General features: G+C 40.1%; 1 protein-coding gene across 5 annotated transcripts in view; it reads right to left on the reverse strand.

Annotated features, from left to right (window-relative positions):
• Positions 1 to 5,050: 5,050 nt before the first annotated feature.
• The window catches only part of ZNF608 (zinc finger protein 608), a 90,232-nt gene continuing 71,155 nt past the window's right edge, over positions 5,051 to 24,127 (reverse strand). For 4 of the 5 annotated variants that reach the window (XM_071801955.1, XM_071801954.1, XM_065861130.2 and 1 more), the window contains exons 4-10: positions 16,283 to 16,370; positions 13,359 to 15,810; positions 11,227 to 11,644; positions 10,505 to 10,677; positions 9,461 to 9,614; positions 8,121 to 8,202; positions 5,051 to 7,136 (exon numbers count right to left, since the gene is read on the reverse strand). In XM_071801955.1, the coding sequence (XP_071658056.1) occupies positions 7,130 to 7,136; positions 8,121 to 8,202; positions 9,461 to 9,614; positions 10,505 to 10,677; positions 11,227 to 11,644; positions 13,359 to 15,810; positions 16,283 to 16,370 (3,374 nt within the window). In that variant the 3' untranslated portion in view covers positions 5,051 to 7,129. Of the gene's footprint in view, positions 7,137 to 8,116; positions 8,203 to 9,460; positions 9,615 to 10,504; positions 10,678 to 11,226; positions 11,645 to 13,358; positions 15,811 to 16,282; positions 16,371 to 24,127 lie in introns of those variants that run through there. The other variant, XM_065861132.2, reaches the window with a different exon arrangement.

Raw genomic sequence — 24,127 nt, forward strand, 5'->3', positions numbered from 1 at the left:
ATGTAGCATATGCTGCACAAAAATTACTAACAGTCAGTGAGAGGACTTTAGTGATATCTACATCCTTGTCACAGCTGGGACATGTCACACTGCAATGTGTAACTTAGCTGATGTCTCCTCTGCTGAATGAAAAACTCTTGCACTTCGTGGTAAAAGTAACAGTAAGATTCCCTGAAAAAAACCTTATAGAAAAGGATGAAGCTATGACAATTTAGGAAATACATAAGCAAAAAGATTACATCAAGAAGAAGGAGAGTTCACGGTAATGCTATAGAGCGTTTAGTACAGAAATCTAAGTAAATGGCTAAAACTGAAACAAATTAATAAAACAAAGCTCTTTTTTTAAAGCAGAACAAAGCTGGTTCACGAAGTAATGATTGCACGTCTCCAGTTCCCTCTGATAAAAGGAGATACAGCTTCGGACTTCCTCTGTGGGCTTGGTATTGTTACCCATTTTTGAGGCATTAGACCATTTCAAAATACCTAAAATACCTTTTAAAGCTGTAATGATTTTTGTCAGTTATGTTAAGGTCCTTGTTAATAATGGTCTGCTCTGGCTACTCATGGCATCTTTTGCTATCATCTCTGAGTTGCTACAGCTATTATTCAGAGGGAACTACAAATATGAACTATGCTGTATGAATTTGAAGTGAGGCATGTTCTGAAGAAAGACAGGATACATTAACACAGAATAAGATACAGGAAAGAAAAACCAAAATGAAGCCAACCAAACACCCCCCCCCACACACACACATGAAAAAAACAGAACAAAACAAAAACAACAAAAACAAACAAACCAAAAAACCCCACAGGTCAAAGGAGGGAATGTGATAAAGAAAAAACTAATCAAGGGCTGAGATCACAAATGTATGCAGAAGGTTTTTAGCTGCACAAATAGAATGAATTTTGATTCTATCAAATGGATGTAAGAGGGCTTAGTAAGTGGGCAAATAGGGCAGAGCAAGAAAATAAAGGAGTGAGAGAGTATGGCAAGCAAACATTAGAGTGAGATTCTGAGGCAGAAAGATGAGGACAGTACATTTGTCAGTTGTGACAGTGACAACACTATGATGCCAGGAGGAAATACAACCTTGATTCTGTGCTTGACTCCTTTACTGGTTCCCTGATAAGAGACAGGGTGGAGAGCTGCAGAAGGGCACTGTGGTGTTCTTTGCTTATGCCAGTTTTTATGCTATCAAGAATCTCTGGAGTGTTTTAGTATGGATTCAGGGGGTCTTGAACTTCATGTCCTTTGGGGGCACTTGTCCATGCCAGCACTTGTCAGAGTGACAGGTAGGACTAATGACTCAGTGGTTAAGTCCAACCAATGCACCTTTCAGAAGCAAGGTGTGGGGAGGTGGGATGGTGGTGCCACAGCACAGAATTCACTCTGTGAGTTCTCTGATGTTCTGTAAGTCTACCAGGGAATCTAAAATTACAAAACTGGAGAAATGTTACTCCCAGCCCCCATTTTCACCAGCTCTAGTCTAGCCCAGGTAGCCAGTGAGCTGAGTCAGATAGACCCCTATGTGGCAGAACTTCTGCTCAACATTTCCACAACTCCAGAAACTTCTTGACCTGATTATGGTCATATATACACCCCAACCTCTAACCCCACAGCCTAGTTCTAAGGGACAGAGACCCCACTTTGTGTTTTCTTATGAGACAGATCATTCTGTCACCAATTCTAGTGGTTTGCTATAGCAGTCAGTGTGGATGCTTTGGACCTTGATGGCAACATAGTAGCAAAAATGATAGTTGGATTCACATGAATGATGAATCTGACCTCAAAAATAATTTGTTTACCTACCCTCAGATCAGCAGAAGGTCCTTTGCTGATCTCTGTGCTGGACATTAACAAATTCTAACACTTTAACTCACATGGAAGCAATGTAATCATTGTAGCTGGAGGTTTAGGGAGACCAAGTGAAGAGCCTATACTTATATTTCCTGTGGTTGGTTGCTTGGCATGGCAGATGCTGGTTTAGTGATTATACTCTCCAATCTACCCATAAGGCCATGGGGTGGGCCTTGAATGGCACCATGCCATGCCCCAAGGTTCCATGGGGAACTACTGAATACAGCTCTCTATATGATGTTGATGATCGTTCTCTAATATATATGAAACCACTAAATGCCTCATGGTGCATCAAACACCCTGTGCATAATAGCAATGAATGCCCCAGTGCATGTGTTTATGATTCATTACACTGTCCTCCTAACTGTAAGTGGGCCAGGCACATCCATGCACATGGAAAAGTGTAAAGTATCCCCAGCATGGGAATCTCTCCTTTGGAATTGCAAAACGGAGATGGGATGCAAAAATGTAGATGAAATGCCCCTGTTGTGGCTGTATCCCCCTGCTCAAGATGCTTTGATACAGGGCTGCCTCTGCAGTAACATCAGCTATCTGCAACCCTCCATCCTGAATTGCAGTAAAACCAATTACATTTACTGCCCAACTATTATTACCATGCCAGGTTGATGCCAAACGTCATTTATCTCTGCACCCCTGATTTAGTGTGGGCATGTTCTGACAGTCACTTACATTCCTGACCATACTCAACCATTCCACGACTAGCCTGCACAACAGCTGTGCTTTCTCTCAGTCCATTTACCAGGAAGGACCCATACCAAAGCGGTGTTGAGGCTGTATACCATGGGATTTACACACGGGATGGCAGAAAGCCTCGGCATGAGTGCAGCTGGAATAGACTTTTGGGACAGGAGTTGCTCTGACACAGAACCAGCAAGCTATTCTAGAACTAGGCCTGCAGCTATCAGCATTAGCCTATGCCACATATGTCAGTTTGGGACTCCTAAACAATCAATTACAAGTAAAATGAACCTTCAAAACTGAGCCATTCTGGAGTTCACACTATTAAAGAAGAAAGGTATATGTGAAGTGCTGAACGTATCAGCAGACAATTGTTGCATCTGCGTCCTGAACGTATTGATGCCACTTCAGGACCAAATCAACCAGATTAAGAAAGCAGCCAAGGACTCAGAGGCGTTTGTTGCCACACTAGGATCTAATTAGTTGGAAAAGTTTTTTGGCACATATTTTATCTTTCAGGGTGGCTAACCAGTCTTCTCCAAACTTTAATAATATTTGTAGGTGTGATTATTCTAATCCGCATTACGATAAGTGTGCAATAATGAAACTTCTGGCCACCATGGAGTAGTCTCCCTCAGAATTTGTTCAGGAAATTTATGTTCCCTTAAAACCCATTCATGTGATTGATGTCCCTCTGAAATCTTTGTCATACAATTGTTTCTATTGTTGACTGACTACTGATTGCTGTTATCAATTTGTAACAGCCAAAAAACAATGCAGAACGATGATCCACAGTGGCTGTTAAAACTCATCAACACTGTGTTCCCTTTTAACTTCGGAGGCAAGAGGTGACTACACTACTACTCCAAAGAGACCAGCTGAAATGTGACTATGGTCATTGGGTGGATGCATGGCACCTTCTGCCCCGTGCCCTCGCCCTGCTTCCTACAACTCCAGAAACTTCTTGACCTGACTATTGTCAGGTATGCAAGGCAGTGGTGGAGTGGGTAAGGCAAGGCCTCACAGTCAACAGACCCTTAGCCACTGAGATGCCTTAGCCGAGAGAAATGTCTAGACCGCTGACCATATATGTCCACAGATCTGATTCAATCTAGGGTATAAATGGGGCCCCATCAGAGACCCCATTTGAGTTGGTCCTCCTTGGAGCAGCAAGTCTGCAGTTGGAGACGCTCCCCTTGGGCTGGGATGCTGTTGAAGGACACTTCGAGGACTGAGTGCCTTCATCTTACTGGTGAGGGATCATACCTTCTGGACGTCCTTGAGTGCCCTCACCTTATGGGTGAGTGGTTGTGTCTTCCAGGCTGCCCTTGAGGGTCCTCATTTCGTGAGTGGGTGAGCCTGCACTTTGAATCATCATTCCCATGTGTTTATGTGTAGCTGTAAGATCCCAGCCAGTAACCTGAACCTGTGGTTTGCTAAACATTATCGGAGTGACGAATAATTTTGGATAAACCCAGTTAAAACTGGTTTCCTATTGAATGATTTTTGGTTAGAATAAAGTTTGTCACCTGTCTGGTTTAATTTTGGGTTGTCTCCATGACACCCGTTCATGTTTCAGTCTCTAGAACTACATGATTGCTCAAAAAAATCCAAACCCCTTCCCTATTCACATCGATTTCTTCCCAGTACAAGCACCACAGGCAGCAGCCCCCTGGCTGTTTTATTTGGGTCTGTGTGATGGGCTCCCACTGACAGACCTTTCACTTCTCTAGCTGTATTCCATGAACAGGCTGGACACTTAAATAAAAAAGTGTGGCGCATGAGCCCTGCTTCAGCTTTGCAAGACATCCAGCAACATCTGGATGAAAGACAGGAGTAGGGTCACTGATCACTGTTGCTAGAAGAGCAGAGTGGTGGAGGCGTCAGCTGGAGGTAACGAAAAATACAAGCCCTTCCAGTGGAAAACAGTGTAAATGTATCTGGATCATGCGGCTCCAGCTGCCCCTCCCGGTGAGCAGCCTCTGCAGGTCTTAGTTCCCAGGTTTGTAAATTTTCTTCCTCATATTGCTGCTACTGTTTGCTCATCCTTTGGATGAAATGACCACAGCAGCTGCATGTCAGTGCTGGGACATGTGAGTGGATACCTTTTCACTTTGGGGATGCTGAACCAGGGAGTTATGCTCACTGTTGCACAGCCTTTAAGGAGGTCAGCATGACAAGTGTTAAACCAAAAGGAAAGCTATAAATGTAGAGGGAAGACTGTAAGCGGTGGAAGACAATAAATGAAAATGGACTTCAAGGATATAATAAAGCTATAACATCAATTATAACTTTAACTGTTGCATACCCTGTATCAATCAGAGTAATTCATTCCAGTTACTTACAACGCTCAATGTTAAACCACGTTAAATCAAAATCACCAATAGTGGGAATTTATAAGATCTGTTTTGCTGCAGAAGCATTAATGGTCTAGGCTGGAAAAAAAAAAAAATCAATGGTACATTTCAACACAAAAACCATCTGAGCCTTCACTATAGAAGTAATAAGGCATTTATTTTTTTCAAGAGCCCTGCATTCACAATATCCCCTTTCAAAAGAAAACACCCTTCCGTCCCATTTTTATGAGGCTAATTTGTAGTATGTCACCACTGTGAGACTTTAGAATGTATTCAGAACAAGACAATAAGAGTAAGCCACAGATGAACGATGTGTAGTAAAAATCAATAAACCTTATAACTACTCACTAAGGGAACTTATTTTATGCCTATAAAAATAAAACAATTATAGCAATGTTAATGGCAGATTCATCATAGTAATATAAAAAGTCCAAGTGTGCTTGTCTGTTGGGAATCTTTAATTCATCCTTCTGTATTAAGTATTCACAAGGTAGAAGAAAGGAACTGACTTCAAGAACAAGTTTTAACTTGTAGGAATTCACCCTGTCAAAAACAAAACAGAACAAAACACAAAACCAAAAAAAAATATATCAGTAAAACTTTAAAAACATTTTTGACAATCAATATAACTGGGATATGTAGGAAAGGACAAAGGTTGAAGCCTTAAAAACCTGACCAGTAAATCTGATTTTTTTTCATGTCATGATTAGTGATTTCATATTACTGTGTACTGTGTTAACCACACTGTAACAAAACAGGTGATACAGCCACATAAAATATTTATTTTGTGGTAATGCAGGTTAAGCACAGCAAGGGACTTTTTTTTTTTTTTTAATTGACAGGTCTTCTGGTTTCAGGCATCTATTCAGGGGGTGGGAGGCAATACACATATAATAGAAAATTTGCCTATAATTTATAGCACACAGAGCTTCTCTAAAACAGGTATTAGAGGTTTCAGTTCCATTAATACCATACAAAGTGTTACCATGGGCCTTTTTTGAGCCTATCCGGGTCAACTGAAAGAGGTCCACTGTAGGGCTTGAGCCCTACATTGATCACTGGGCAGGACAATCCCATACGCCCAGCAGGGACACGGGGTGGCTGCAGGTACCCACCAGCAACTGAGCCCTGGGAGAACCTCTGGGGACACACACCAGCAGCTGCGTGGCACCTGCAGCCCCTGACATCTACGCCTGTGACACATCTTTCAAAGTGGCCCATAGACACTAAGAATAAAACAACTTTTTTTCTTTCTTCTGATTGCCAAATTGTTTAAGGCAGGTATAAAAATGAATGCATTCAATATACATTTTACATAAAACAAACTAGATTACAGCATAAAACAAGTAACCAGGCAATGGCATTAAAGTCTCTCTTCTAAAACCGGGTAATTGTAAACATTAAAAAAAGGACTGCAGGACTATTCAAGTAATAAAACAATCACAGATGTCTTCTGGTATGCAGGCTATTAGGTTATCTGCCATTCAAGATTATCAAAAAAGACATTTCATTATTCACAGAAGTTCATTATCTCCATTTAAAATCTATACATTATATACAACACAGTTTTTGTGGTACTAGAATCCCCATGCCTTCCAAAGGTATAATTTTTCACAATACACAATTACAATGAAAACAGTGAATACAGTAACATTTTACACTTATGCATCTTAATAGGAGCCACCAAATAGACGTCTACATTGTACCAAAGTGTCATCACAGTTAGCCTCTCTGAGAGCTTGTGGGAAACATCAGAAGGGTATGCAAGGTTCAGGCACACTGATACATAACATTATTTATTTACAATTGGAAAAGGAAAAAAAAAAGGAAGAAGATAAAAGAAACAAACAGCCCCTTGCTGTTAACGCTTTCTAAACATGACAAATACATATCTCCTTTTACTGTGTGGTTCGCAACTTAGCAGCAGACCCTGTGTGCGAGCCCTGGTACTGATACAAAAAAAGTAAAGAATATATATATATTTTTATATATATATGTATATATATATATATGCATATATATATATATATAAAAACAGAAGTCTAATTACAGCAACATTTGTTACTCTGTGATAAAATCTGCAATTTACAAAAATGAAATGACTGGTTTTTGCCTGCCATTAAGGCATTTCAAATTAACACCATGGAACTGATGTCTGTAATAAAGCGCTTCCTCATGTGATCCAGTCACATGACAATGTACATCTCCAAACTCATCATTCTCTGAAAAGAGAAAGAAGAATGTTTTAGTATGCAATATCCTTTCCTCCTATTTTTTTCTGCATCTTGGATACTCCATGAAATGAAACATGCACAGTACTCTCAGTCCCAAGAAGGCAAGACAGACAGCCATGTCCTTGTCCCACCCTTGCTGGGAACAACATAACAATAGATAACCTGTGTCAGGATTTATCTTCTGGGTCCTGAAACCATAGCATCCATCAGCTACAACCCTCTCTCATTCAAATAATTCCAGCTAAGAGCCTTACGTGGCTGCTTGTTTTCAGAGTCAGCTTTCAGAAAGACACCCATAATCATGGAACGTTACAGTCCTATTTAATACATTAAACTCTGAGACTTAACATGAAAGAAATCCTAAAGTTTTGAGTTTTTCACTTGAGACGGTATCATTATAATACAAAAGAGTCTCTGTCCTCTTCAAGAGTAAGGATGATGGTTGAAAAGCAAATTCTACTGAAAACCTAGTAAATAACTGAGAAGCAAACACATGAAATGGGTGTGTAACTTAAATACGGTGTCACTTCTCATGGACTCCCAAGCAAACTTCTCTGAAAGTAAAATCAGCAAACCAGGTAGACTTGCAGAATAGATAAAATCCTGAGTTCTCCTGGTAGCACATGGATCTAACTGAACATGAACTTTAAAACCCTTTGAAAAAAAATCTGGATGTTAAATCATAATCACTCTATCTCAATACTGATCCTTAAAACATAGTCTATGGAAAATCTCAGAAGACATACTACTTGTTCCTTATCAATGACCTATGTAACAGCTAAGGGACATAAGTAAGGACAAAATGTCACCTTAAAGAGAATAAAACTACAATTAAGCCAAAGTCCCAAGTTCTTCTTCATCTATAAAAGCTGTGTCAATCAAAAAACTGCAGACCATCAGGCTATAAAAGCTATGATTTGCTTTGTCCTCTCTACATTAAGATATATCATTTAAGATTTACTGACTATTTACCTTCTTTGTGCAGGAAACATACCAGATGCAGATGCCTGTGCAGCCACCTGCTGAGTGGCAACAAGGGCAGCAGAGGTCAATCCTGAGGGAAAGAAGAAACGAAGGAATGTTGATGTACTTCTGGGTTTAATACATTTGTGTGCTCAGAGAAATGTTAGGAAGCACTTCTAAGGCAAGCAGACAAAAAAAATCTACCAACAGAAAATGGTGGGGTTTTAACACTACATAAACGGCAAATGTCTCAGGCAACAGAGTTAAGACAGTCTGCCCAGTATGATCAATATGCCTTCATACAGTAAACTGAATTGTCCTTGCTAGATATTTTACAAGAAAATACAGCAGTCCTACTTATTGTATTCCTTTCCAAGTACTGCACTGCATGATGCTAAGTGGTTTGTATGAGTTCCTGAATAGGAAGCTCAGTAGAAATATCAGGTACCAGGAAACAACAAGAACCAAAAGTCACAGTGAATTACAGAAACGACATGCCAGCTGCTCAGAATACAATACTTTCATAATAACTTATCATTTTTACAATTTTCCTACTGAACAAGCATAATGCATCCCAAAAGGCATATGGAATCACTGAATCAAACTGAGAAATGTCAAGACTTCTACACAGGAAAAATAACTGCTGAGACACCAAGTGAAGGTAATGAACTAATGTCATTTAGCTACGAATTGTGATAGCATGTACTTTGCCGCATGGTAGGAAACCTCCTTTAATTCAGCTAGAGTTCAGGGTTAGAGAAACACAGTCCAAGACTGGTATAAAACCTATGGAGAATGAATCACATCTTATTGTGCTGCTTTTTCCCTGACTGCAATTTTGTGCAGTGCATTTGCCAAAATACAAAGAGTCCTTTTTCAGATGGTCAAATTATAACAAGCTCAAACCCTTGTGACTGCAATGCCTTGTACATAAAATACGTTCAGTATAAAAAGCTTTTGTCTTTGCTACACTTCTTCCACTGCTTACACAACCCTAATTATACAAAAAGGAGGTTGTTTGGTTTGGTTCTTTACTGCCTTTCAGCCTGTTAATGCCAGTTTGCAGTAGGAATCAAAACATTCACGTGAATGACAGCCTAGCTGTACATCTTTAATAATGCTATAACACTCAGTTTTGGAAAAAAACAGTTGGTGTTTCTCAGGCATGAAACTATTCATTTGCTGTTAGTCCATGCTGTGAATTTTCAAGGCTTCTTCCCAAATGTAAAGCACTTTTGATTTAACAAGGGCATCTCTCTTCAAAATGCTTCATGTAGGCATGATTTCCTGTGTCAAGGTAACAACTCCATGAGGCAAGTTAATCCCACCACTGGGAATCTTCTGCTCACCTTGAAATGGGTCATATTGTCCAGGTATAAGGGGGTAACCCATTCCAACATGTGTGTGATGGTGCGTATGGAGATGCCGCTGGCTAAAAGGAGAATGACGGTCTCGTTCCCTTTCTGCTTCCCGTTCACGCTCAGCTGCTGATTTTTCCACAGTCTAGTAATAAAGGTGAAAGAAAACTAATGTGAGAATTTTAAAAGCGACAAAATCACAACAAAACCACACTTGCCATTACCTGGAAACAACCTTTTAAATTCAAATTATGAAGCTGACATATTCTGAAGAAGTAGTATCTCTACTGGATTATATGCACTTGATTCTAATCTAAAACTGGTGTTATCTGGACAATGGAAGATTTTCCAAGGCACAGAGATTTTGAGGCAACACGCTGCAGGTTGAAGCCACCACAATGACTTCTGGTTTTGGGTTCCCTTAAGATTGGCTGACTTGGCAACGCCTGAACAACCTAGTTAAGCTGCTGAAAGCTGATGTAAATGAATCCTCAGCCCGCATTAATGCACTCAGGGGATCAAGCCCGCCTGAATAGCAAGAAAGCCCTTTTAAAAATAGAATTGGAGTCAGTGACTTGCTCACAATTAAAACTAGCACCAGCTTATCTGAAAGTAAAGTAAGTGTGTTTGCTCCAACATGGAAATCTTCAGAAATGCAGGCTGGTAATCTGCTATTTGGAAGATGTGGCTTCTTGGCAAATATAAGGAAGGGATATTACCAAATCCCGCAGCACAACTTCTGATTTCATTATCTGTTTCCAAACAGGAGTTTCGTGTTTAACTCCAATAAACTGTGCATCAGGAGGTATCTCTAAATCTGTGTTTCTGCATGAGTCCATTCAATTAAGATAGGAAGACTCTGAATGCAGAATTGACTCGGATACATCGTGACTATAAACCGCTTTTATTTTAAGCATTACTAAAAAGAAGCATCATGTATTCAGAACTTGATGCCAGACTGTGTGCTTCTTAAAATGATATTCTCTACCCTTCCCCATATATACCACTCATCAGTAACAAGAGATGACGCCTTACAACTGGGGACTTGCTGCGATACTGGTTGGCATGCTGCTGGAGCAAATCCAGTGCTTTGGACTCAGTGGTTGATTTCACATTGATGCTTGGGCTGGTACTGACTTTCTCTGCCTCTTCTCTCCCTGACATCTTCCCATAAACTGGATAATGAAATCCTGGAGAGAGATAGGCCCCTGCAGGTAAACAATAAATACCACATCAAGTTACTGGTTTTACATTTTGGTTATATCAAGGTGGGAGGAGGGGATGCCAGGACAGAGGATAACATCAAAAATGGATCATGTGACTATCACAACGCGTCTTTGCTCTTCAATTTCTTCACCTAGTTTACCCTGATGAATGGAGGTTATAAAGAGGGCTGAGCTGATAGCCATTTTAGTGAAAGTTTAAGTGAAAGGAATAGTAACTATAATGATTCTGACACTAAGTGCTTAGAATATTTTTATAGGCAATAAATTATCTGTCAGTCTAACAGCAATAGCAGACTGTCAGGGGTTGAGAAAACTGTAGTGGAGAACTGTGACAGTGCATAAAAGGAACATCTTGTATTAAATCAGTTTCATCTAAAAAACTTTCTTTAGTGGAAACACAAGCAAAATAAATGTCACCCACGAAGTCCTAATTTAGCCTAGTTACTAACAGAAATATTAAAATGCAGGCTTTACTGCACTTTGAGGGTGTAAATCTTAACTAGTGTGCAAGGCAAATTTCAGAATACATACCAGGATAGCTGTGCATTAGGACAGGAGAGACTGCGCGATAGGCTGGATGGTTGGGATCGTACATCTGTGGATAAGGATAAGCATGCAAGTACTGGATATAAGACTGATGCTGACTCATTGGTGAGGAAACTGCTACTCTAGCACCCCGAGAGTCCTTCCAGTTTACAGGAGTCTTTCGATCATCGTTTTTTATCTTGCTCTCATCCATTGATTGAGAATCAGAACGCTTGACCTCTTTAGGCTCCTCTTTAATGCTTGTTAATGAGACAGGAAGATTAGACAGGGAACTTTCCTTATTAGGTGTTTTTCTAGGGCTGTCTTCCTTTAACTTTTTCTCACGATCAAGTTCTTCTGATTTTTGCTGATCAAGGTACTTGGGCTGATAGACATAATGATGCCATGTTCGTGAATCTGGATCCTAATACGGAGGAGAAAAAAAATTTTGTTATGAACTCAGATATTGAAGTAAAATCATTATTGATACTTTTCATACTTCAGTTAATATTTTTTTAATAGCTGTTTTAATAACATATCCCTATTACACAGAGAAGAGGTTTGCTTGCTACAGAGTGTCTTGAGCTCAAAGCCAAACGAATATTCCCATGAAAGAGCAAGAGACTATAATCAAAATTAAATTCAATTGCTTCAGCTTATATCCTTCTTCATGACTTTAACTAGTTTAATCATGAAATACATATGCATTGTATCAAAGTCCTGAGACCATACTATTCATAAAATATTTTAATTAAAGCCCACAGAAAGATTTTCCCACTAGAGAGAAAAAAATATCTGTGAACCACAAAATGAAATCTGGCTAACGATATGCCACAGCACTTAGACTACCTGGAACAATGAACCTGAAAAACTGATCTAGCTAGAAAGATGCTAATGCTGCCTGATGTTACAGACATTAAGGCAGACTTCTTCAGCTGTCCGTCTTATTTCAAGTTTATAAAATTACACATGGATAAGTATTTACAGGATCAGGACTCCACAGTTTAAAGCACACATACAGGATATCATAAATACATTTTTGCATAAAATATTACATAGACCGGTTTATAGACATGTTATAGGATTGGGTAGGTGAGTTCTTTACAAGACCACACCAAATCACTGCTGAGCAGTAACTTTTTTTTTTCTAATACAGGAAATGCAAGAGCTGATTGTAAACACTGTATTCCATTGATACACATTTATGGCACATGCAACAGAAACATAAACACACAAGTAGATGCTTGGACACTCTGGTTCAAGAACTCATTTGCATCAGAAGAAATATTCTCCTACTTGAGGCTGCACTACCCCACTTCCTTCAGAGCTCCCTAATGCCCAATCACCTGACCCCACCGCATCTTGAAAGACAGCCCGTAAGGGTGAAGTCTGGGATGTGCCACACACCAGAACATGAAAGCATCAAGGCTCCAGTTTAGAGCACAGAGACAGTCGCATTGCCTCGAATGAAGGCAGTCTGACATCTAAGAAGGTCACCACAAAGCTACTGGATGAAATCCTGGTTCCACTGAAGTCAATGACAAACCATCACTAACTTCAGTGGAGAGCGGATTTCAACCATTGTGTAGGTCTGTAGGGGCCTGAGGTTGGCTGAGGAGAGAAGGGGAACTTAATGGTTTCAAAAAGGTCACCTTGGGTTAAGATAAAGAGCTGAGCTTCAAAGAACCAGCTCACCTATCTTTAGTAAATGCCAACTGCCATTTAACAAAAAAAAAAAAAAAGAAACACTTCAAACCATGTTTCAAATATACTTTATAAGTCCTCTCATCATGAAAGCTGCTTATTTTGCTTGAAATTTCTCATTTCTGAACTAAGCAAATTGCTTAGAATTTACATCTGAAAGAGAAATCTAATTCTATTTTATTCATGCATGTAATTTAAAATAGTCTATTCAGGTCTTAAGCCTGGATTCTGTCACCACCTTGCAAGATTTTTTTTCTTCTCAAACAGCTGAACTGAAAGGTGTGTTGGTCTATTCAAAGACTAAAGCACTATCTAGTGTGAAAAAAGGATGGCAGAGCTTGTTTGACTGCAAAGGTAGAACATAGCAGAATCAGGGGTAAAACTTCACGACTTAATAAATCAAGACACTTCTGCTCCGTTTCCTGTGATCTCACCTGTTTAAATCTTGTGGTTGGATCTACTCCTGTTTGCTTCATGGAGTCCATAACAGATTTCATTTCCACAGCCTCCTTTATGAGTTGGTGATTTTCCATTTGTTTGGCTTTGAAACTGTCAGACTGAAGCTGCTGCTGGTGATTGGAAAGGATCTGTGATTTGCTTGTCTCCTCACCTTTGTTAGGGACTGATGACCCTATTTTAGTGTTATTTTTGCTGGACTCTGGAGTTGAAGGGGCCTTTGAGATAGTGGCAGATGGAATATTCTTCTGCTTGTTGTCATCCTTCCCAATCTCCTTCAAGGGGGGTTCATTCTTCCTTTCACAGTCCCTCCCAGTTTGTGCCATTTTCTGTTCTGCTAGTCTCTGGTCCTCATAATATTTTTCATACTGCTGCCTGTAAGGAGGGTTAGAGGCCATTATAGACTTTTGGTCCATATAGAGCCCATAGGCATACTGTCCATAATAAAGTGACTGAGCAAGTGCAGGGTGTCTTTGTGTTATTACTGATTGATGCTGTGGCTGCAAATTAGAGGAAGTGCTTTCGCTTTTCTTGGCATCTGATGGTTCTGCCTTCTCTTTCTTTTCAGCCTCTTCCTCAGTCTCTTTTTTGATCTTCAGCCCCTGTGGGGTACTGCTGTTCCCAGCTGCTGGGGCACTGACCTGTCCAGAGTGCATGTAACTTGGGGAATAATAAGGATCGTAGCCATGGTAATAGGGAGAATGGGACTCTTTTGCTTGAGCCGACTGTGCTGTGGCTGAAGAATGTCCTTTTACAACACCGTCCTTATTAGAAATAATATCCGATGGAGAGCTGGCCTTTGACCTCATGCCCTCTGACCTGCTGTCAGAGCCACCGTCATCAGCCGCATCAGAAATATCTGAGTAAGCAGGGCTGTTGGTTTTAGCAGCCACACTATCGGCACCGTTTTGTGTCAATACGTGCAGTGGCGCCATGGCAGATTGTCCATTCACCAAAGTGCTGCATTCCATCCTGGAGGCGCTCCCTATGGAAGGGCTGGGCGCATTGTCTGTGAATGTGTAAACCTTATCAGCTTCAGCCTTAATACTTGCCATCCTGCTTTCTTGAGACTCTGACAGTCCATTAGCTAACACTTCATTCTTGTTGAGATGGTCCTTTAAAAAATGTCCAGATAAGTCTTTCCCAGACCCTTTTGAATCCTCCAGTTTTCCGAGCTTAGAATCCATCTTGGGGCTTCCTGTCTCTTTGCTTTCTTTGTCTTTTAGCTTTCGCTTCTCCTTTTTCTTTTTGTCCTTGAGGGATGCGAGAGTTGGGTTTACAGTGCTTGGCTCTCCCATAATTGTAGGCTTTGGTTGAATAGGTTTTAGCGGAGGGCTCTTTGGTGTAGCCTGAACAACAGTTGTTGTTAGAGAGGGCAGTCCTGGTATTGTCCCTGCAGTCGTGGTTGTAAAGGCTGCAGTAGGTATAGCTATTAATTGGGGTGGAGTCGGTGCTGGCGCTGGGGCAATAGGCCTGGCTGTTTTCAGTTTGGAGAGGTTTTTATCCACTTTGCAATTGTTTGCTTTCTTGCCTTTATCACCCAAACTTTTTTTGTCGATTAACCCTTCAGCCTCCAATTTCGGCATTTCGGTTTGCAAATTGCCATCTGCTACCGAGCAATTATCCAGTGTGGCTGTCATATTAGAAATTACTGGAAGGCTGTTCAATTCACTGTTCAGACCCTTCTTTTTGCCAGAATTCTTGCCAGTTTTGGAACTGATAACTGAACTGGGGCCGTTGCTGGTCAGTTCCCTTTTTCCTTTGGGGGTCCCTGGGGTAGTAATGGAGGAAGGAGACATTGGTGCTTTTAGTGGATCAAAGCCAGGCAAATTTGTGCTTGGCTCACTGCATTCAAGTGCCACATTACTTAATGCCTCTTCACAGTCCGAAATTTTGTCTTCACTGTCAGGCTCAAACTCCAGTTTGTTTTCTGGGTCTAAATGTGCATGAGCCTGATGGTATCGTAGTCCATTAATGTGCTTGTACTTTTTGTTGCAGTTGGGGTGAGGACAGTCAATCAGTACTGGAGAAGAGCAGCCTTGGTCCAAAAAAGTAGTCTCAGGTTTCCCCTGTGGGGTGGTGGGAGTGCTTCTAGAGTTAGTACGAACACGTTTTCCAGATTTATTGTCCTCTGAACTGGAGTTCAAATCTAGCTCCATTGGAGGCTTAGTTTTTCTCTTGTTTGTGGATGAGGGACTGGCTTTGACTTCATCCATGGCACAGTTCGGGGGTGTCCTGCGTCCACATGAGTTAAGGCTGCCCCTCCTCCCCTTACCATTGGCACCACCTCGGTTCTTATTTTGAAGTCCTCTGGACTCTGCAAAACTCGCATCATTCCCAGGTACAGCTGCAGCTGCAGCGGACCTAGCTCGCTTTCCCCTGCCCCGTCCTCCACGCATTTCCAGGTCACTTGTTGGTGATTCACAAAACCTACATAAACAAGAGCAGATTTCATGAGCGGGAGCTGTGAACTGAATAAATACCAAAACAATATCCTGTCCAATAACAGAACCATCGTCATGTTAAAGGAAGGATGTCCTTCTTCTAAGTGAGAATGTTACAGTCCCAAAGGATAAGTCAATAAAAAAAGACAAAAATGGTAAGAACAAGACCACCTAATTAGAACAATAGAAAGAAAGATTTTCCAAACTTACAGAAAGGCATTTCTAAATTAATTGCCCTCTGAATCCCATCTATTTCCCCTTCCCTCTCAAAAACACAAAATAAAAAGAAATAAAAACCGCCACCCTACATTTCAGTGTGGAACACAGAATAACTCATTTCACTGGTGCATGTTTTCAATTATAACCAGTTGGTTTTTATTAATCTCTGTACAGTCTCTTGACAGAGGTTGGGAGTGAAAATACAGCAGAGAAAAAACAGACTCCAAATGATTGCCTACCTAGGAGGGGCCCAGTCATGCTTTGTGCAATCCAACAGTGTTCCCACATAAGTCTTGTTCCTCCACGTAACATTTACCACTAGGACACCTGCCAGTGGGAGAAAAACAAAGCATTATCACAGTCAGAACAAAAATTGACGTAGGCTTTTTGTTTTGCTCTCATTTTTTCTCTCCTTCCCCACAAAGTGAGAGCTTTATTCTCATTTGCTTTCAAATGCTGTGGTCTATACTCTTCCTCTTTTCTGGTTTCAGTGACCTCAAGTTAAAACCCACAGGGAAGACTGTAAATGACAAAGATGACTGTGTGTGTGCACGTGTATGTGTGCAGGACAGAGTATGTGCCTGTGTGACTGTGTGTGTGTAATCAAGATACAGCTGACAGAAGGAAATGGGTGTTGCCATGTCCTGCTGTAAAACAGCAACACTCACCTCTTAATTTTGCTATTATTGCACATAATTGCTTTTGCTTGGCAGCCAGCCAGCATAAACCAAGCACTAGTTACAGTGTTTAAATCAGTTGGTGACTGAGAAGAATCTGCTTTGAACAATATGATAATGATGCTTCTATTTATTTGAAATAGCATATATCCAAACACAGAAACACACACACACACACACGTATGCACTGCAAGTTTTATTTAGCAGATATGGATGGAAATGTCTATTATTTGCATTGCTTTTTCTTCTGTGCAAAGCGAGGAACTGGACGTGAACTGCAACCATACAGTAAGGAGGAATCATAATACAGAGAAAGAGGGATCTTTTAAAAAATGCAATTTAACTGCTTTTCCCACTGATAAATTTTCTTAAATGTAAATTCATCTGTCCACCTAAAGCTGACTTCTGATTCTGGTTTATTTGAATTTTCCCTGTAAATGCATGCACAGGAAGGATATCCTAAGCAACAATAAAAGAGATGTGGCAGATGCCATTCAAATATTTTCAGGTTGCCCTCAAACACTTTTTCACATAACGTATCATCATGTTTATGGGCTAGTCAGCATAATGACTCCTTTAATTCATTAACTGCAGCAGATAAACACAAAGTAGTATTATTGAATCAGCAATCTCTTCTCATTAGAACAGACATTGAAATAAAAAAATACATTTTACCTAGAAAAGAAAGGCATGATGCAAAATGCTTCCAGTTTATGAGAAGCATGAAGATACAAACTCGCAGCTGCCAGCCTTGTGATTTGTTTTTCCTCTACACTTCCCTTGTTCTAGCTGTAGCCTTTCTGTAACGGATATAATAATGGCATTGTGCCAGAATGTTTCCAGCTGGTCTTTCTTATTTGTCTTACCAGTGCGATTTCTAATTTTGTACTAAAACGATCCCTCTCTGCTGCACCAAGGTAAACATGCAACCAGCGCTTATTTCCTCAGGGGCCTTTTAACAGCAGGGAAGCATTTGAAGTGTTGTTAGTGGAGGTACCAGGGAAGAAGGGATTTCCTCGAAAATTCTCTGTAGCAGATTTGAAAATTATTCCCCATCTGGTTTTAAGTTGCATCATGATAAGGCAACTAGATTTTTGTATGCTGGGGCTACACGGTCTGAAGGATGAAAGATAAAAGGCTCTTCCAGTTAGGGTCAGAGCCAGCCTCCGAACACCTAGAAGGATTAGGGTTAAACCGCCACGCTGTATTTTTATGATCTACACAAACTTAGCCACCTGGAAAAGAACCGAACACCTCTCACACTCACCCCTTTTGAATGGAAATGACCGCAAGAGTAGGCAGTGGTGGGGGCAGGGATCTGGGGCTGCCCGGGGCCAAGGGTGGTGGGGCAGGCTCTGGTGGAACCAGCCGCCGTGTGTGCAGGGAGCAGGAGCTTCCACAGCGCCCCCCGGCATTGGTACCAGGGCGGAGGGCAGCGTGTGGGCTCTGGGGACAGCAGCTGCCGTGCTCAAGTGCTGAACTCGCGCCATGTCTTGAGTCCTCCAGACCCACCGAAACATATGGGCAACAAATGTGCGGAGCAAGAGGAGATCCACCAAGGAAATATTTGTCAGTGGAAATTGTTCCTCGCAACAAGCAACTCCAAGCTACATTCCCATCTGTCACTCGCACACTAGAGAGAGGCATTAAAAAATTGTTTCTGTGGCAACCTTGATGCTTTTCCTCCACCTCAACAGCTTGTCAGCTCCATAGTGCTCCGAGTGAAAATCATTGGTATTTTCCACTGCTAAATTCTATTGTGTCACACAACCCGTACCCCTGCAGCAGCACAATTGCTCCCCCCATCCATTTGCCAGTGTTCATCCAATCTCCTAAACGCACAAAGCAAAGAGGGCTTTCTGACTTCCCATGGAGTATTACGGGAGAATTAACTGTGCCTTTCATTTCCCCCCCACTAGTTTAGCTTTATCCTTTGTTAAAATGTATTTGTTTGTTTGTTTGTTTGTTTGTTTTAATCAAGGTGTATTCCTAAATAAATCTCCATCTTCCTTAGAATTTGTAACCTGTCTCTGCATGTTCTTTATTTATTTATATAACAGACCTAGTGATATTAATAAGGTGAGGTAGAACGCATGGAGTAGGTATAACAATAAAAACCCTGAAATCAATACACATTTCAGTAATTCTTAGAAGACATTCAAATGACCTTCCATGGTAAGAAAGTCAATACTTCAAAAGCAAACACAAGTAAATTCTTCCCTTAAAATCAGTTATATTTAGCATCTCATTACGTTTTTTAGTCTTAGCAAAGGCACTAGTACGTAAGTAAGAAGAAAGATTAATCTCCATGCTGTGTTAGAACAACTGTGGCAAGGAATAAATTTCCTTTTCCTAATGAGCAGCCCATTTCTCAGCCACAGGTAAGACTCCACAGAACTGGTAGTTCTAAGATTATCATGGAAATAGGTCAAGAGAATACAAGTAACATGGGAGATAGCATTGACCCTTCAGGAAACATGCAACTGGAGGCTTATTAGACCAAGCACTGGAAAATGAAAACAGAGACAAGAAAGCTAAATAGTCCACACTACATTCCAAATGCACCACTGAAGAGAAATGGTTACTTTTGCTGCACCCAGTCAGAATGTACCATTACAAATTTCTTTGATCCAAAGTACTTGTCCTGGCAGAGTTCAAGCTCAGAACAAAAACCCCTCCTGGATCTCCTCCACTTTGTCTGGAAGGCAGTACACAAATAATACTACAGCAATCTCCAGTTCACCTCTGAGTATTGCATCTGAGTGCACTGGGCACGCAGTCATAGATGCACTAACCCTTCTCGGAGTTGTTCCAACTCTGCTTTTGAGCATGCATGTGGTGGGGCATAGCTCTACACATAATCCCTCCACCTTCTGAAGTAAGTAACATATCACATAAAGGATCGAACCTCACAGAGGCTGTGTCCACAGCCACAAGAAGTCCCCGTAATGAGAGTTCCCATTACATTTGAGTACAGATGACACTACACATCCTGTAACGATCATTTGTTTCGCATTGCCTGAACAAGAGCGAAAAATGCAAAGACAGTCTGAGGAACCCGCACACTTCATAATGTCTGAATACAGATACATATTTTCACCTTAAAGCCCAAGGGACTAAACTATTTAAAGTAACCATTACTGAAGAATAGGAGAAAAATTCAGATGCGTGTAATGGAGTGTAGCTGAGGGTATCACGGCTCTAAGATTACAATTCATGAAACCTGGCCAAATATCTAATCCTGTTCTTGTGAGGCTGGATCAAACAATAGTGAATATATTCTGAAAGCATGCAAATGTTTCTTCTATTGAGTAAAGGTGTCAACTCAAGAGTCTAAGCAATTAGCAGAGCACAGTTCACTAACTCTGGATGTAACAGAGAAACACTTAGCTTAAAATGAGGGTGTAAATTTCTTGATCTAATTTAGTTTATCATTCCGTTTGCAAACTACATAACCACACACAGTGTATCTGAAATTATCAATATCCTCTGCAGTCCTGTCAAATATCCTAAATTAAACCAGTCAATAATAAGAAAACAAAAATTTCAAAGTTACTACCCTTGCTACTCTTTATCATTAATTAATAGAAACAGTAAGTGGTGACTGTGTTATGTGTAAGAATTAAGAAATAGTGTCTAACACAAGAAAATGGCGTCATGTTACCTAGAGGTTTTACAGGTCACCTATACTACCTTTTCTGCCAAAACCCATTATTAGCAAAGGCAGGATCATACAGAAAAGCCTTAATGTACAGCCAAGGTGCACACAGGATGTTACCTAGTGCCTACCACTGTCAATCGAAGTCCCTCGTTTAACATCAAGAGGAATTTAATTAGCCTGGTAGGAGCAAGAAAAGATTCTGTATTTCGCTGTTTTCCTTCACAGTGCATGTACCACTATGAGCTTTTTTCTTTATTCGTCACATTCATAACTACACTGTTTATGGCAAAAAATTAGCCAACAGGAAAAGCTAACACATGTCTAGAGGAGCAAAAAACCATTTTACATAAGCAGTTCTGATAGATATACTGTAATGATCTGTACAAAATAACTGAGACAATTTGTACCTGGATTTTATTATGGAATGAAAGGTCACATGTCACAAAAGTGATCTGCAATAAAATTATTTTCAGAAATCTACAGAAAGAAACACTTTTTATGATTTCTGGGGATGTGATGTATCTGTTCTCTTCCCCCTCTTCTTTCTTTTCAGTGGCTGCATAACAAAGACCAGAACTAAAAGTGGCTATTCATAATTAACTCAATTTATAGAATTCATTACATCATCATAAATTGGAAGTGAATTACCTAAATTCGTTGTTCACTATCTGAAAAGAGAGCCACACTCTTCTGAAGTCTGCCTAACAAGTACAGATGCGCTATTTTGACATCAAAACATCACAACCACAAAGCACTTTCAGTATCAAGCCAGGGTACCATGCATGTTGACTGCCTTGACACTACACTTGTAGTCACATCAAGCTTTTAAGGAACTATTCAGATCTAATAGGATACACTCCTGCAGATGTTCTTTCATCTAAATAACAAAAGACCAAAGGATCTAGTCTAAAACAGATACTAATCCTTTTTATTTCTTGACTCTGTTTTCTGCAATGGACATAAGCCAAGGATTTTCATGTTTGTATTCAAAACTTTGAAAATGAGATCATGTGGTTAGGAATCAAATTATCACATTAATATCTTAAATGCAGGGCCCAGTTTTTGAAAGTACTGGCTTTAGAAAACAAACACATTCAAAGTCCAATATAAGTAGACATTACTCAATTAATTAGACTGAAAAGCCTGACTTAATGTTTACAGGACAGGCTGTTTTTGTGTCCAGATCACAGCAATTGCTACAAAACTCTGTTTCAGTTCAGGTTGATTATTTTCCCAGAAAACTCAAAGACCAGTTATCTGAATGGGTAAATGGGTATGCGTCCATTCCTGTAAAAGGAGCCGTTCCCTCTGTTCTTAGTTGAGAATCAGTTCAAAAGTAGCTGCAAAATTCTGGAGAAAGCTGATATGTGTGGTGTCTTTCTGAACAATTCTGTAATTGATTTGTCAAAGAATATTTCAATAATCTTCCAAAAATAGGAATAATTTGTTTGCCTTTCAGTAACCAAAAGTCACTTATGTTTAGAAAGTCATGTAAGTCACATACGTTTAAACATAACAGGGGTCCTCAAAAGGAGTTGCTCAAAATTCCCATTTGGTTAACAATTTTGCCTACTGCCTTTACTGTTCCAAATGGCATTTTAAACAACTTTTGCTGATGCCAGAGGAAGGTCTTGCAAAGTACACTACGCTTTGTAGTAATTTTTAAAAGATTATTTCTGAAAAGTTTAATATGACAAATTCTTGTAGCAATATTCTTGTGGTATAGCAGCTCTTAAAGGCTGTGAGATGCAATTCTCAGTACTGAAAAGGCATCACATCATCACTTGATGTAACATTACAGCAAAATCAATTCCACGTATCCCTATGATCAGTGAATCCACAAATTCATTTGCAAACCAAATTCCATTTGCCTTTTGTCCCAGTGTCACCAAGTACAAATAATACAGACATTCCTCGGACAGCCAAACTATAGCATATCTGTCATCAGGGACTACACAGCCACCATGGGTTAAACACATTTTATTCCACATCTGGTACTGCAAAATTTTTAATTCCACATATATCTATTTGGCATCGCTGTTCTAACAGAACTAAAGTACATTAAGTGCAAAAAGCTGCAAGATGAAAATTTGTAATTTTACGATTATCTCAAGTTTTTCATTGCCATTGGTTTAGTAAGAGCAGTATAACTCATTTGCCTCTGAACATCCACCACGTCATCATCAATCCCAGAGCCACATATACACCTGCAATCCATCCAGGCATAAAAAACACAGAACAATGTTTATGTTAGACTTGCAATGCAAATGGCTTATTTCTCCCTGATTGCTTCCATCAAGAAGGTAATCTAAAATTAACAGTAAACATTCTACGTATAAAGTCAAGCCTTCCACACTGAATACTGATCTGGTAGACATACAATTTATTTACTACTTTAATCACACTCTGTAACTAGCATGGCACATGATCTTAACTACATCTATAGCAGGTGCACATGTAAAAGACATCAGCATCAGCAAGCCTGAGAACATAATGACTGTCAGGTGGCCTGGAAATGCAAGACTGGTGGACTCTTTTTTTTTGTTTGTCTTTGTTTTTTTGTTTTGTTGGTGGGGGTTTTGATTTTGTTGGTTTTTTTTTTTTTTTTTTTTTAGAGCCCTACTGCTGCGCTTAATGTTTGAAAAGTCATTTAACCACATCCTGTAATCAAACCATCTGGAGCACAGATCTGCAATTAGTCATCCTGGACACTGGACTTTATCTGAACAAATACTGTATAGCAATGAAGCTGAGAAGATTGGATAGCATTAACGAAAAGAACCATAATGAAATACCGCTGGGAGAGTCATAAACCTTTGAGATGCTTAGCTGTGATGTTAATTTAGTACTTTATGAAAGCATAGTAAGCTTAAAGGTTAAAGCGCTGAGAGGCTACAACCTGCTATTTTAGTTAAAGTTGCCTTGCTGGAGGCTAAAGGAGGTCAGCATCACTCTAGCCAAATAAAGTACAGCAGCTTCTTCAACAGCATAACAAACTTATTTCATATCCATGTGATTTCCAGTAAATTCTGAGTAATGTCCACCTAAATTTCATGGACACTTCATTCAAATGGCATGTCATTTCTTTCCCCCTTCATTATGAAGTCATCAGTACAGTATATTTAGAGTAGCAACCACCACCCTAGCTTGAAAAAGCTGTGTTATACCTTTAATGATACACAAACAAAACATATATTCCCTGGACTTGCATTATACACTGCCATTTGCATTCAGAAAAGAAGCATCAACTATACAGTGAGGAATACCTCTTGAAGCCATGGAGCTGGGCCATCAGGGAGATAACTTTTTCATCCCACATTAATCTGCTTTCTTAATCTAGAGGTTTACAGAATAGCACTGAAATAACTGAAGATGCCCTGTTTCCCCATGTGCCCCTGTGCTTAATACACAAAAGAACACATAGGCAGTTCCACCACTGTCACATCTCCCACGGCCTTTGTTCTGAAGCCTGATGAGCTGTATTGATTTGAGAAAATCATGGAGCTTCTTGGAAAACTAGCCTATTCTTACTAGCCTTATTCACTGCCATCTATTTCTTTCTCATGAAGACAGCTGGTCAATATTCAGTTGAGTGGTCAGCTAGAAGCAGCTCTGGTTTCTTTTATTTTTCTTGCCTCCCCAGTAACATTATCCTTTTCCAGCATCAGTATAAAACAAAAGAGGTGTTAGAAGACTTGTTGCTGAAGGTGAGCTGAACTCACTCAGTCATGGCTAGACAAAGCTAT

This window comes from Patagioenas fasciata, chromosome Z (genome assembly GCF_037038585.1).
Source record: "Patagioenas fasciata isolate bPatFas1 chromosome Z, bPatFas1.hap1, whole genome shotgun sequence".
Taxonomy (NCBI): domain Eukaryota; kingdom Metazoa; phylum Chordata; class Aves; order Columbiformes; family Columbidae; genus Patagioenas; species Patagioenas fasciata.